Source organism: Equus quagga, chromosome 4 (genome assembly GCF_021613505.1).
Source record: "Equus quagga isolate Etosha38 chromosome 4, UCLA_HA_Equagga_1.0, whole genome shotgun sequence".
NCBI lineage: Eukaryota > Metazoa > Chordata > Mammalia > Perissodactyla > Equidae > Equus > Equus quagga.
Window position 1 is genome coordinate 38,501,080 of NC_060270.1, and position 15,927 is coordinate 38,517,006.

A 15,927-nucleotide genomic window follows, 5' to 3' on the forward strand; every position below is an offset into this window, starting at 1 on the left:
CATAAATTTATGGCTGGAACAATGTCCCAGAGGGACCAGAATCCTGTGACAGCTGCTGGCTGTATCCCTTCTGCTGCGGGACAGTTTGCCTGGGAAGCCAGATGAGTGTGCGGTCAGAGCTGGGAGGGCTGGATAGCCTTGAGTGTGAGGTGTCGCTGGACTATGATAGCTCCGTTATGACAATGTGCCTATCAGGTAGAAGAGAATCCCCCTACCGGCTCGTCACAGCACTCTTGTCCGTGGACAGAGTAGGATCTTCTTTACCTCAACTCTATGGAGATACCCACTCACTTATTAACAAATTCTTGGTTCACAGAAGTTGATTGGGCTGCAGCTCTTTAGGTATTTTTTTCATCCTGAGCCTAGATGGCCATTACCTTAAGTGCATTGAATATATGGAAAGAAAGTTTGCAAACATCCCTTACAGAGTAGCGTTCTGCAAATGGTTAACCTATCCATTTTATTCTGGTAAGTTCATTCATTTCATCCTGAAAAATAGCCTCCAAACTCTGGGCGTATCTTACCCTAGACTCCTATAAGCTAAATACGAGTATCAGCAGCAATAAAGTTTCAGTGGCCTCTTCAACCTAAATTAACAGAAAAACCACTTGTGTGATTATAATTCAGATGAGCCAACTATTATTTGGCATGAATCTTCTCTAAGAACTGAGCAGTGTTTGAGTTATTGTGTATTTCTTGGAATTTTTTTAAATTTTAATTAAAAAATAAATAAATACATAATGGAGAAGCCAACATGATTGCTGGTCACTCCATCCCTTTGATAGAATTTTTCAATAGTAATCCAGGTCTGAATGTAATAGCTTTCAGAAATGTTGTGATGAGTCTCTAATAAATGCTGGTCAGCAGTGACCATGGTTGGTTAAGAGAATGCACCAGACAGAAAGTCTAAGGGCCGGAAGCATTTATGAATCTAAAGTAGAACCAGGGGGCCGGCCCGGTGGCGCAGCGGTGAAGTGCACACATTCTGCTTCAGCGGCCCGGGGTTCACTGGTTCAGATCCCAGGTGTGGACATGGCATTGCTTGGCACACCATTCTGTGGTAGGCGTCCCACATATAAAGTGGAGGAAGATGGGCGTGGATGTTAGCTCAGGGCCAGTCTTCCTCAGCAAAAAGAGGAGGATTAGCAGTAGTTAGCCAGGGCTAATCTTCCTCAAAATAAATAAATAGGTAAATAAATAAAGTAGAACCAGCTTTTAATGGTCTCAGTGAGAATGACCATGTATTTTAAATATTCAAGGCTTGAAAAATAGTCTTACTTCATTACTAGTGGCCATGTTTCACAGAACCCTTCAATAATAATAGTAATAATAATAATGATAATAATAAAAGCTAACATTTATTGAGTGTTTGGTATGTGTCAGATATTGTGTTAAGCACTTTCCATGCATCTCATTTGAATTTTTGGAACAGGCCAATGAGATCAGTGTTATTATTTGTGTCAACTTTATAAATAGGGAACAAAGGCTTAGAGAGAGCAATAAATTTCTTAAAGGCACACCAAAAGTAGTTGGTGGAGCCAGAATTTGCACCCACACTCCAGGGTGCATGTGCTTACCTAAGACTGCACCATGCTGAAGTTCCATACTTTATTAAATATATCAGAGGATGTTTAAGGTTCTCTTTGGGGCCGAGAGCTATCTAGGGGAGGGAGGGGCAAGATCAGTTGCCCTACAATATATAAAAGAATTTAGAGTTTTCCCGGCAGTGTCTTTACTATGATGATGTTGGCATTCATGTCAGTTAAATACTTTTCATATTTTATAAACTGAAAGAAAACTGATCTGGTGTAACTGGATGCATTTTCTCTTAAGAAGGGTTAAAGATATTGACAAGATAGGGTGGAGAACTTTCATTCATTCATACATTCAGTACAAAGTTTTTGGAAAAATAGACATTCTAAGTAATGTGAAAAAGAGAAAAAAAGATGTCATTGTCCCTAATTTTTTCCTGTAAGGAATTTACCATTTGGCAAAGGAGAAGTATATGTGTTGGGAAGGTGGATGGCAAAGTGGTTAACAGTGCAGGCCCCGGACTGTATGGGTTTGAATTCTGGCTACCCTCTTGTCTGTGCCCCTTGGGCAAGTCATACACTCTCTCTCAGCATCAAAAGTCCTCAGCTGTAAATGGGGATGGTAGTGGTAATTTACTTCCTTGGGTTATTGTGGATATTCAATGAGACAACACATATAAAGCATTTAGTTCATTGTACGGCATATAGCAAGCAGTTGATAAACATTAGCCTGTCATCATCATCATCATTATTACTAAACTATCCCCTTGCTACTTCTTTTTTTTTTTTTTTTTTTGAGGAAGGTTAGCCCTGAGCTAACATCTGCCACCAATCCTCCTCTTTTTGCTGAGGAAGACTGACCCTGAGCTAACATCCATGTCATCCTCCTCTACTTTATATGTGGGATGCCTACCACAGCATGGCTTGCCAAGCGGTACCATGTCCACACCCAGGATCCAAACTGGTGAACCCTGGGCCGCCAAAGCAGAAAATGCACACTTAACCTCTGTGCCACCGGGCCAGCCCCCCCTTGCTACCTTTGAAAGAACAAAGTAGATATGTGTGTCACATTTAATAAAAAAGAGTTGGTTGCAGAACAATATGTTTAACACTATCCTATTTTTGTAAAACAGAAATATAAGTTTGAATGTGCATTTTAAAAGGTCTGCAAGGACTCATACATTAAAGTGTTTGGTAGTAGTTACGTCTGGGCAGTAGAGAGCACTTTCACTTTTTACTTTATGTACTTATATACTTGACTTTTGTGGACATTTTTATTTTTGCAATTCTTTAAAACAACTGATAAAGAGAAAAATCACTCTGTCATAAAGCTGGACAAGGGGAGAATCATAATAGTGGAGTGAGGAAGATCGGCCATTTTTGGCGAGGAAGATTGGCCCTGAGCTAACATCTGTTGCCAGTCGCCCTCTGTTTACTATGTGGGATGCTGCCACAGCATGGCTTGATGAGTCATGTGTAGGTCCACACCTGGGATCCAAACCAGTGAACCCTGGGCCACTGAAGTGGAACGTAAGAACTTATCCACTGCATCACTGGGCTGGCCCCCTAATAGTATTTTATAAGTAGAAGGCTAAATGTTCAGAGGAGAGAGAATTCATTCCACCTGGACAGACTCTTCCCAAGGACAATGACTGAGCAAGGTGTGAATGAGGGGTGGGGTTTCAGTTGGTGTGGCCGGGGCCCAGTAAGGTAGTGAAGGAGGAGCATGAGGCACAGTGAGGGGAAGGCTGGGGGCACATAGGGAGAATATTAATTGGCCCATTTTCTCATTTGGTTGGAATATAGGGCTATGTAGAAGAATGGTGGGAAGTAAGACTGAGAGTCTGGTGCCTTCAATACCAGGCCAAATATTTGAATGTGGGAACATGCTAGGAAACATCAGCTGGAAGTGTTGAGCTTGAAGTCCTTGGCGGACCTCCTCAGAGTTCAGCCAACTGGAGGCCGTCAGCCTGAATCAGGGTAGAGCAATGGGAATGGAAAGGAAGAAAGCATAGGACAGATATTCAAAGGGAAGAATGTGGCACTTTGTGGTGACTGCTGGAGGTGGAAGGCAAAGGAGAAGGAGAAAGCAAGAGTGACAGATTTTATGACCTGAATGACTAAGAGAATAGCTGTGCCAGTCATGGTGCTCACGGATCAGGAGAGAAAGCAGTCGGAGGGAGAAGATGATTTGTTGGACCCAATGTGTTCATTTTCAGGTACAAATAGAGCAATGGCAATGACTAATCAGAATTCTGGAGAAGGAAGGTCAGGGCTGGAAACAGATTTGAGCTGGCAGCATCAAAATGGCGGTCAAAGTGTCAGGAATCGATGAAATGACTTTTGTCTGCATTCTCTACCCCACAAAGCTTTTGATTTCTGTCTCCTAGAGTAGTCTTTAACCAATTCTGTATTCACATAATAATATAGATATATTGTATATTATATTTGTGTAGTCCGTTACAGCTTAATAAAGCACTTTTGCATTTAATTAATCATTGTTACGTTCATTGAATGGGTCAGAATGGATCAGAAAATCAAGACTCAGGTTTTAAATGACTTAGTCAAGATCGCAGGGGTGATCCCACCACAGATGGCAGATGTGGGTCTTAAACCAGAGCTTCTCTTTCCCAGTTCACTGCATTTTCTACTATAACACTGCAGCCATTCTTGTTGAGGGAAAAATATCTAAAATATCCTACAACATTAAAAGAGTTAAAACTCCACTTTTTAAAACAGAAAAGTTTCAAATTCACCCTTATTGCAACCTATCTGATAGATCTTGCTTTTTTAAATCTTTGTTGTCTGGGAGTTAAAAGGGTTGACATCCCTAACAGCTAGTTTTCTTTAGGTTGAAAGTGAGATTTTTAGAATCTCAGTTATTGAATGTCTTCTAATTTTCTTCAATTTTTTCCCCCTTTTCCATAAAGATGTAGCCATAGCTGTAACATATAACCATGATGGGTCATATAGCATGCAGGTAAGCCTTATTGGTTTTGTTCTACAGTTCAGAGCTAAATCGGATGTCTCGTACTGAGTAGGGTCTCTTTTCACTCTCTGGTTTCTCCTAAGCCATTGACTATTATGACTATAGTTAGGAGAATGTCATGTGCTTTTATTTCAAGCAATTTGGGGAAATTACCCCCTGTACAGTCTCTGATTGTTTATCCAGTTTGGCTGTGGTTCACTTAAGGATAAAAACTTGGTAAAAAATAATACCTTTGAGTCCAACGCCTGACAAGCCCCTAAAATGTGTGCATGTATTTACATCTAAAGTTGCAGTTCTCAAACTTTTTGGTCTCAAGACCCCTGAGCACTCTTAAAAATTATTGAAGCTCCCCAAAGAACTTTTGTTTGTGTTGTTTACATCTATTAATATTTACTATTTAGAAAATTAAACTGAAAACATTTTTATTTATTTTTTAATGTATATTTTAAAAATATATGCAAGAAAATTTACCATTTTAACCATTTCTAAGCATGCAGTTCAGTGGCATGAAATACATTTACATTGTTCTGCAACCATCACCACCATCCACCTGCAGAATTTTTCTTCTCTTATAAAACTGAAACTCTGTACCCATTAAATTATAACACCACACCCCCACCATCCCCCCAAACCCTGGCAACCACCATTCTACTTTCTGTCTCTGAATTTGACAACTCTAGGTACCTCATATAAGTTAAATCATTCAGCATTTGCCTTTTGTGATTGGCTTATTTCACTTAGCATAATGTCTTTAAGGTTCTTCCATGTTGTAGCATGTGTCAAAATTTTCTTCCTTTTTTAAGGCTGAATAGTATTCCATTGTTTGTATGTACCACACTATTCATTCATCTGTTGATGGATACTTGGGTTGCTTCCTCCTTTTGACTTTTATAAATAATGCTTCTATGAACATGGACATATGAATATCTCTTCAAGACTCTATTCTAAGTTCTTTTGGGCATATACCCAGAAGTAGAATTGCTGGACCCTATGGTAATTCTATTTTGAGTTTTTTGAGGAACCTACCATACTATTTTCTGTAGTAGCTGCACCATTTTACATTCCCACCAACAAGGGTTCCAATTTCTCCACATCCTTGCCAACACTTACTTTCTGTTGTTGTTTTTTCTTTCTTAAAAAAGCCATCCTCATGGGCGTCAAGTGGTATCTCATTGTGATTTTGGTTTGCATTTTCATAATGATTAATGATGTTGAGTGTCTTTTCATACACGAATTGGCTATTTGTTTATCTTCTTGGGAGAAATGTCTATTCAAGTCCTTTGCCTATTTTTTAAATCAGATTGGTTTTTTTATTGTTGTTGAGTTGTAGGATAAACTGAGAAAACTTTAAAACCTAAGATTACACAAGCACGCATTCCATCAGAGCGATAACATAATCTCATGCCCTGCTGTCTCAAGAAAATGCCAGTGTATACATGTGAGAGGATGAGGGTAAAAAATGCAAATAACATCAGTATTATTATGAAATAGCTTGATTTTGATGACCACTTTTCAGAGTCTTGGGGACCCCAAGGAATCCACAGGTCATACTTTGAGAATCTCTAAAGTTTTTATGATTGTTCTCAATTAAAAGAAGTCCATTACACTGGCAAAATGAAATGCTGAAAAGGTTAAAAAACGATGTGAGAAGTCAACCAAATTCCTATAGTAAAATACAAATTCAGAACATAGAATAAATAATTTTTAATATGAGCTAAGAGATTTCAAATCCTGCAAAATGGATTTATTAATGATATGCTTTAGATCTCCCACTTTGAGACGCATTGGTTTTCTTTCTCTGAGATTCAGAAAAGCTATAGAAAGTCTACTTACTTTGGTATTTGAGAGTTGTAATTCATATTGGTGCCTCTGGTATGGGGACCACTTCTTGTCCCTTGGTAAATGGTAAATTGCAGATTTGTACTAATCTACTCATGGAACTTAATTCACAAATTTAGTGGTTTTGCAAATCTTTAAACAAAACTGTTTCCAATCTAACCTTTATTTTCTGAGAATTCCACAAACATTCAAATTGCTGTTTTAGTAGTTTACAAAGCAGAGGAAAATGTCATATTTAACTTAGAATAGATGAGCACCAATGTATAAATAGTGCAATATGACCTGTTTCCCCTTAGCCTATATAATATATTTGAAAAGAATAGCCACAGGACTTTGATACTAACATCTGGGAATTGAAATGAAAAATAGAGAAGATTTAAATGGATTTTCTGTGTGTAAGGAAATTTTTTCTTTAGTGTATATGAGAAAACATTCTTTAAAACAGAAAGGTTTCATGTCCTTTTGTCAGCTTCCTTGAAAGATTGTGTAAAATCTATTTTTTGGCACTCTCTCTGAGTGAGAAAATTGTGGTCAATCTCCAGCTAATTTATCTTCTTAAATCATAACTGAAACCCATAAACTGGATCTACGTGTTGGTGAAATACCATCTAATTATGTGGTTCTGGGTTTTTTCATGACTGGTTTTGGCACAGTAAAACTAAATTTGACTTTAAGTACTCAGAAATGAATACTAACATGGAATATACACAATCAAATTTTAGTAATTTGCTTAATTTGATTTATATTTCAATTTCACATTTTCATTGCTATTCTTAAATGAATCTTTATCTGTGGCATTATGGTGCTATAGATGTGTTATGTAACTTTTTTTTTCCATTTAACTATCTTACTCCTTTTTCTTTCTAGAGTATTTTATGAATCTTAGGGGAAAAGGTTTTACATGGCTTTTTTAAAAAAATATTTTACCTGTTGTCTTTTGAAACTGTTCATAGTAAGAAATTGATTCTGATTTTATTAATTCTGTAGGGTTGTTCATTTATTTTAAGGATCTTATTTTTCTGTCTTTTCAGGTTGAAGATAAAACTTTCCAGGTCCTTGGTGATCTTTGTAGTGAGGGAGACTGCACCTACCTAAAATGTTCTGTTAATGGAGTTGCTAGTAAAACGAAGCTAATTATCCTGGAAAACACTATTTACCTATTTTCCATGGTAATGTCTCTTCTTTATATGATACTGTTGGGGTTTGGGAGAAAATTGCTTGACCAGAGGCATTCCACCAAAAGAGCTTAGAAAGATCCCACTTTCTTCGATCACTGCTGTGACCTTTTCTCTGTTTCCCTCTCTGCTCTGTTTTGTTGCCACATTCCTGCCTTCTCTAGTTCTTTTGTTCGCACAGATTCTCATTAATAGACACATGCATTTTCTTCCTTTGATTCCTTTGAAAGATGTCCCTACACCCTTCTTGTCAGAGTGTCTCCCTGCTCAGTAGGCAATGTTCTCATGGGGATTTGATTCCTGAACACTTTCCCCAACCACCATCTTCCTGGCTCTTGGGATCCTGGGGATTTGGGAGGAAGTGACCATTGAGAGAGGAGTCTGTGGACCAGACGTTCCTTGTGGGGAAGATGCGCAGTAGCAAGGTGGGTGGGGTCAGTGGAGTTCTCTTGGCAATCACAAGATGATGGAGGCAGTCTGTGCGTGGATTTGCTTGGGAGCTTGTTAGGAGCCCTTAGAATTCTGCATGGGCAGAAAAAAGAGAATGGATTATCAAATATACTGTGCCCTCTTTGGAGTCTTCTCACATTTGGGAACCATCTTACAGATCAGTCTTTGTGACGAGATGCCTTAGTATTCCAGTAATTAAACGACGTATATGGAGTCAAGGATGATCCCACTTACAGGCGTTCCTTTCCCTCGTCAGCATGTAGAGGCAGTATAGTGGAGTGATGAAGAGCGTGAGTCTGGACTGTGAAGCTGCTTTGGTTCAATTCCTGGCCCCACCACTTAGCAGCTGTGTGACCTTGGGCAAATTAAACTCTCTGGGCTTGGGTTCCCCATCTGTAAACAGGAATTACAACAGTACCTACCTCAATAAGGTTGTTGTGACGATTAATGACATAATATATATAATTGTTAAGAACAGTTCCTGGCTTAGAGTAAGCACTTGATAGTGGGAATGCTACTAAAAATAGCTTCCAGACAGTGGCTACCTTTTACCAACAGTTAGAAACGTTAATTCCTTTAATCCCCTGTGAGGCATGTATACCATTACTCCTGTATAATGGGAAACCCAAACCGAGAGGGGTTTAGTAATTTGCTCAAGGTCACAAAGCTAGATTGGAACCCTGGTGTTAAAGATGACTAATATTTAACAAATAGCTTGAAAACAATTGTTACTTTAGGTATGTTAGTAAAAGTACAGTAATAAGATCTTGATTTCATTTCCAGTTTGTGTTCTGTTTATAGGAAGGAAGTATTCAGATTGACATTCCAGTCCCCAAATACTTGTCTTCAGTGAGTTCAGAAGGAACTCAGGGAGGGACCATAGCTCCTATGGCTGGAACCATTGAAAAGGTAATCACATGAATGTATGTAAAATGATGTCCAGTAAGGCCCAATAAATGTTTTTGTTGAGTTTTGTCATATATACGCTTTTTCCCTCTAAATCTTGCTCATCGGAAAGCGTCCATTTCAGGAAAGCTAGAGGATCTATGATAGATTCAAGTTCTATATTGCAGTCTTCAGTGAAAACACCTATTTACCTATTTTCTGATAAAGACTGTGGTTTTGAAAGTGGGAATTTCTATCGAAGTACAAATAATCCAAATTGTCTTTTTAGGATTAAAATGGAGCATTTACCAAGCCATATCCAAAAGAGCTGTTTTTTAATGTTAAATTTAACAGCAAACACTTTATCATGAAATAACATTTTCTCTAATATACATAATTGCATCTGTGTTAAAAAAAACTGAGAGACTGGTATTGGTGAAGAACAACGTGGTTTGGTGTTGAATGCAGTATATATTCAGAGTAGAGATCCATACTGATATAAATTCAAATGATGATCGATAGTAGTCTCCTTTTATGTGCTTGAATACAGTAGAGTCCCCTCAAATGCATTTAAATCCTAAAATGTCAACTGTATGTTCTTGGTACCAAAAAAAAAGAAGAAGAAGAAAACTTTTGGGGCTGGCCCTGTGGCCTAGTGGTTAAATTTGGCGTGCTGCGCTACAGTGACCTGGGTTTGGATCCTGGGCACGGACCTACACCACTTGTCAGTGGCCATGCTGTGGCCGCGACCAATATACAAAACAGAGGAAGATTGGCACAGATGTTAGCTCAGGGCGAATCTTCCTCAGCAAAAAAGTAAATTAATAGGGGCCGGCCCAGTGGCGCAGAGGTTAAGTTTGCATGCTCTTCTTTGGCGGCCCAGGGTTCACCAGTTTGGATCCCAGGTGTGGACCTACGCACTGCTTATCAAGCCATGCTGTGGCAGGCGTCCCACATGTAAAGTAGAGGAAGATGGGCACAGATAGTAGCTCAGGGCTAATCTTCCTCAAAAAATAAATAAATAGGTAAATAAATAATAGAACAAAAAAAAAGGAAGAAAACTATTTAAATAGTGTGAGTGATGTCGCCCACCATTCCCTCTGGAAGCATATGAACTAGGAGACTTGGATGTGCCTTCAGCTCATTCAGTCTCAGTTCCCACCGGCCTCTCATCATGTGCAGCCCTGCACAAGATGTGCACCCCTGCACAAGATGTGCACAGCATCTTTCATTCAAAGATGCACATTTTCCGCATAACTGGCCCCTAAACCCACATCATTGATTTTATCAGGTGCCACTAAAGCACCCAGCGTTGGGTGATAAGTGGGGCTTTCAGGGGGTTTCTCGTTTTTCACAATTTGGCTCTACACATTGACTTTAGATTCTAACTCTACTGTGTGATGTTTCCAAAAACTCCTTCGTAACCACGTTAACCCAGAAGACAGTGAAACCATATGGGATATATGAGTTCATTTATACGTGTAGAAAGGAAAGTGGAGATACTTTTCCGGGGTTGCCAATAAGTTTAATTCTGTCACATGCAGATTGTCTATACATTTACTACACAGGGCACTGAAGACTTGAAACACTGTTCTAGACAACCCAAAAACTAGAAAACCAGGCAAGACCCTCTACCCTGCCTCTGGTGAAGACATTCGAGAATAGTAGTCCTTGGGGCCAGCCCCGTGGCTGAGTGGTTAAGTTCGCAGGCTCCACTTCAGCGGCCCAGGCTTTCGCTGGTTCAGATCCTGGGTGGGGACATGGCACCGCTCATCAAGCCATGCTGAGACGGCATCCCACATGCCACAACTGGAAGGACCCACGACTAAAAATACACAACTATGTACCAGGGGGGCTTTGAGAGAAAAAGGAAAAAATAAAATCTTTAAAAGAAACAAAGAATAGTAGTCCTGCCCTGTCGGTGTGTCTTGTCTGTCCGTTCATGAAAAACAAAAGGATCTCAAACTATATAAAGCATATTCATCTGATTCAAGGAAAACTAGATGGCCTGGGCGGTGGGATGGGGAGCTAAGCAGTGCCCCCCACTGACAACAGTGCCAGCAACGCCAGACTGACCTGTTAGTCTCCAGTTTGTACCAGTACGTTTGTCTTTGGCAGACAAGACAAGCACTAGACTCATGCTTCTGCTGTGTACGTTTATATACCAAGTCTGCGGACCACAAAGGACCTCTGCGTTTTTAAATATCAACCTATCGCTCTGAATCTCTAGGTGTTTGTGAAAGCTGGAGACAAAGTCAAAGCTGGAGATCCTCTCATGGTTATGATCGCCATGAAAATGGAGGTGAGTGAAATCACGAGTTCAGCTGCCGAGTGAACTTTGGGAGTTATCAGACCTAATTGTTCTTTTGCCTTGTTTTGTAAATTAATACCGTTTTAAATGTTAAGAGCCATGGCTTGATGAAGAATTAACTGCAGGAAAGAAAACAAAACCATCCTTCTGTTTAAATACATCTTCTTTTTAATTTTGGGAAATTGCACCTGTCATTTCTGATTCTGAAATTAATGAAATTACCAATAGCTTAGATTCAGGCAGTAACTCAACTGAATGTTAACTATGCATGTTTTCTAAGGCCAAACTTAGGGTGCCAAGCGTCAGTATCAAAGTGAAAACCTCAATCAAATTAAATTAACTGTTGCGGATTTGTAATAGTTAGAAATTGTAGGCCAGTAGTTCTCAGCACCGGCCACATGTTATAATTACCTGGGGAGCTTTTAAAAACTACTTCCCCAGACCATTTGAATTAGGATCTCCCAGAGTGGGGCCCAAGGATCTGTAGTTTTTAAAACCTTCCCAGGTGAGAGTCTGCTGTGAAGTTTGACTTGAGAATTACCAGCTAGACCAGAGCTTCCCAATTAGTGACCTTGAATGTGTTAGAGGTCTGTCAAGGTAGCGACTCCTCTCAACCCCCAAACACACCATAAAAATATTATCCTTTCCTTTGTATGCTGTGACATGGAAAAGGGAGAGAAGCACTGACAGACGACAGAACATCAGAACAATTGGCTTCGTTTTTCTTTTTTGTCTTTCTTGACTTGGTGCATGCTCAGTCCTCAGTATCACAGCCAGTTTGTCGCGTCTTGTGTCTCTGCAGCTTATCATAAGGGCTCCAAAGGACGGCACGGTCAAGAGTGTGTTCTACAAAGAAGGTTCTCAGGCCAATAGACACGCTCCTTTAGTCGAGTTCGAGGAGGAAGAATCTGACAAAAGGGAAGCAGAATAAACTCCATCAAAGAAATGGCCAATTAAGCAGTATCTTAAATATCGTCTCTCTTCACCAAAAACAGAAAGTGCCTTCCTGCTTTTCTGGGGTCTAATGAACAGTTTTACTGAATGATTGTGCTAACACCCTTTCATACTGGAAAATCATGCACTTGGGTCACAAATACAATAAATCATCTCAAAATATTTCATATTAATAAAATTGACTTATACTTTTTTATTGAAAGCTAACATGGTTTGTGTCTGCCTCAAATTTGATACACTGTGGTGTCTTTTACGAACGTGGGCGGCAATGTGACCAAAAGAGAAGGACTGGAAGAGAAGAGGTTGTTTAAATGAATTATTTCCCAGTTACAATCATGATGAAAATGGGTGGTAACATAGTTCATATTATTCATATGATATGAATATATCATATCATATGAATATAAAAATATTCATATTAGCCATAGAGCTAAACTCAACCAACTTTTTTTTCCACCAAAGAGTAACTTATTAGGCAGTTTAAAGACATGAATTATTTGTTTCTTGTCTTTGTGATTGGAAAGTTTTTATCTAGACTAGCTCTGCCTTTATTGCACTTTCTAAGCTAGTCCAAATGTATATATAATATATACACACACTCATACATATGTTTCTATGTATATGTGTATGTAATAGTTAAATTATATGTGCTAGATGTATTATTTATTAATATTTAATTTGAATAAATTTGAAAAAATAATTTTAAGAAAGAGTGGATAAGTGTAGACAGCCTGGCTGTGCTGAATACTTTTTTCTAGAAACATATTTTTCATTAAGGAAAAAAACACTGTCAATTTTATTTCTTCACTTTTGTCTGGATTCTATTTCTCACTATTACTAACGCATACGCAGCCCTCTGCGTTTTCACGTATCCACTGACGTGTTAAATATTTGTTGAATTGAGTTCTTGCTGCCTATATAGGACTATGTCAAATGCGGTGGAGAATACAAAGAAATAATATAGATGGCCTCTGTACTTTAAGATGCCTATGATTTAATTTGAAAAATAAGACATAATCATGTCAAAAGTTATGTGGGAAAACATCAAATCCAAAGCTAGTTTATCTCCTGGCTGCCAAGAAAGCAATTCCATTGTCAAGAAAGTGGTGAGAAAGGTACCAAATGCTAAAATTGGAAATGCTGAGTTCTCCAATAAATCTGATTACACAGCGTAGTTAGAATGTCCATTTTTCCAACAAGGCAACATGAAACTCATTATCCTAAGATGTGGTTGGGGGTGAAGACCGGTGTCATATGACTGGTGCAGAAAATAGGTATTTTAGGAGCTGGGGGGAGAGAGTTCTGTGGCAGGTGTGATCAGGGTAGGTTTCATAAAGAAAGGAGAACCCGGGGCAGAGGTGGGGGTGAGAGTTGTAGAATAGAAATGAAGGAGCAAAGCTTCACTGTTGAAAATGAACAACATGTGTTCTATATCTGGGAGCAGATGTGCCCAACCAGAGTCGGGGTACTTGGGGGTGGACAGGGAGCTGTAAGAGAAAAGGTATGAAACTTTGGTTGGGACCAGATTGTAACTGGCATGGAGCGGCAGGTTTGGATTTTGTCTTGCGTGTAGTGGTTAGACTGAATTATTTTTTAGCAGGGAAAGCAGTGATTTGGGGAAAATTTATCTGGCTATTAGAGCCCTATTAAGAAACTTTGACATTATTTCACAAAGTTGAACATTTGCCTACCCTATGACCTAACATCCACTTCTAGAAATGCACAGATGCACTTGTGCACCAAGAATGTTCATAGCCACATTACCCGTAATAGCAAAGCATTGGAAACAATCCCAATTGGTTGGCAGGAGAAGGGGTAAATAACTGTGGTGTGGGACACAGTGGAATACTGTGTAACATCACAATAAACAGGTTAAGAGCATCAACATGGATGAACCTTGGAATCATAATACTGATTGAAATAGCATGTTTGAGGAGATACATGCGGTATGGTGCTACATTTACAAATTTATAAAATCAGCAAAGTCAACAATATAGTGATATATATATATATATATAAAATAAAAATTCAAAGTTAAGGACGGTGGTTAGCTCCAGGTTATTAGGCAAGGGTTTGCAATAGGTGAGGTATACACAGATAGCTACTGTTAATGTTCTAGCTGTAAGACTGGATGGTTGGTTGGTTATATTTATTATGAAATTATGTTTCACAACCAACATGTTACATACAAACTTTTTATAATTCAAACGTTTTTTAAAATTTCGTCTGGCAGCAATATGTAAGTTGGATGGAGGAGAAAAAGACGAGAGGCTGGAAAACAAATTAGGAAGAAGTTCTTACAGGTATTCAGGCATGAGATAATAAAGGACTAGGCCATCTAAACCAGTGCTTTTTAAACTATATTTTTAGCAACAGAGCCTTTTCCCCTGTCCAAATAAAACTGCCTCTATTTACAAGAGAGAAGAGTGAAGGTGCTTTGGTGGAAATTTGGGGTTGTTCTTTGTCCCCTTTCATATCCTTCAGTGGGACAAGATGGAGTACTTCTCTATTTCATTGTTAAGTGACCGCTGATCACAGGTAGTAATGTGCATAGAAGGAATTTGAGGCCAGATAGCCCGGTTACCCACACATTGGTGGGATTCTTCTTTAAGATCATCGCCAGTTGTGGTGCTATGTGAGCAGAGTTCCTTTGCACATGACTGTATCTGTTTCTTCTAAAGACAGAGTGTTTGTTGTGTCCCAGGGCCTCTGGAAACAAAGATGGTAAGAAATGATTTTTGCCTGTGCCCTAATTAATGGGAAACAGGATCCAGCTGTATAGAAAAATATAATTACTAATAAGTAGTACAATGTACTGGTGCACTAGGTACGCTGGGGGGCCAGCTGAGCGGAGTAATAAATTCTACTTTGGGTCAGGAAGCCAAGGGAGAGGCAGTGACATCTGATCTGGGCTTTGGAGGATAGCCATTTGCCAGATGGAGGAAGAAGGTAAGACAAGGCCATTGCAGGGAGAGGGACTCGCAAGGGCTAATAATAACAGTCAGGCGTGAAAGTGCACACTGTGTTCAGGGCACAGAGCGATCCGGCAGGGGCTGGGCCACGGGGGCGTGGCAGAGAGGGGCTGGGGAAGTGGCTGCCCAGCAGGGAGAGGACTTTATTCTGGAGGCAGTTGGGAGCCCTGGAGATTTTCAAACAGACAAGTTTTCAAAGTTATTTCTGTCCGCAGTCTGGAGTACAGATTGGAAAGTGGAGAGAAACTGCAGACAGCGAGTCCAAAAGAGGCACCGAATATGGAAGCCTGCGCTGGGTGGTCTGGGTAGGAAAGGGAGACCTCAGTCCACATCTCCTTGACGTAAAAGTGGCTGTCCTTTTGGATAAGATCCATATGTGGCATGGATCAAAACCTGAGTCATACAGTTGGAAGAAAGCCATTTGCTGCCTTATCTTTGACAATAGCATTCTGGATGCAGTGTGTTCAGGTCTACAACAACCAAGAAAACAACAAAATTTAAGAGCCCCCCGTGGTTGCTGTTTAACCATTGGGGAGGCCACATAGCATTGTAGTCAAGATAGCTTTGGAGTTAAAATCCTTACATTCAGACTAGCCCTGCTACTTACAGTAGTGTCTTGGGCAAGTCATTTAACCTCTCTGAGCCTTATCTGTAAAACAGGGATGGCAGCACTACCTCACGGGGTTGTTCTGGAAATTAAAAGAAAAAATGGAGAGGTTGCCTTCAGCACTGTGCCTGGAACATCGTTTATATGCAACTGATAGTTATTATTAATTTCTAATTCCAGTTATTGCTTGAGAGCAATTAAGAAACTGCTCTA

General features: G+C 39.6%; 1 protein-coding gene across 2 annotated transcripts in view; it reads left to right on the plus strand.

Moving 5' to 3' along the window:
- MCCC1 (methylcrotonyl-CoA carboxylase subunit 1) overlaps positions 1–12,342 on the plus strand; it is a 58,228-nt gene extending 45,886 nt beyond the window's left edge. For both annotated transcript variants that reach the window (XM_046658926.1, XM_046658927.1), the window contains 5 exons: positions 4,463–4,512; positions 7,392–7,529; positions 8,787–8,894; positions 11,101–11,172; positions 11,984–12,342. In XM_046658926.1, the coding sequence (XP_046514882.1) occupies positions 4,463–4,512; positions 7,392–7,529; positions 8,787–8,894; positions 11,101–11,172; positions 11,984–12,112 (497 nt within the window). In that variant the 3' untranslated portion in view covers positions 12,113–12,342. The remainder of the gene's footprint in view (positions 1–4,462; positions 4,513–7,391; positions 7,530–8,786; positions 8,895–11,100; positions 11,173–11,983) is intronic.
- The last annotated feature ends 3,585 nt before the right edge of the window (positions 12,343–15,927 follow it).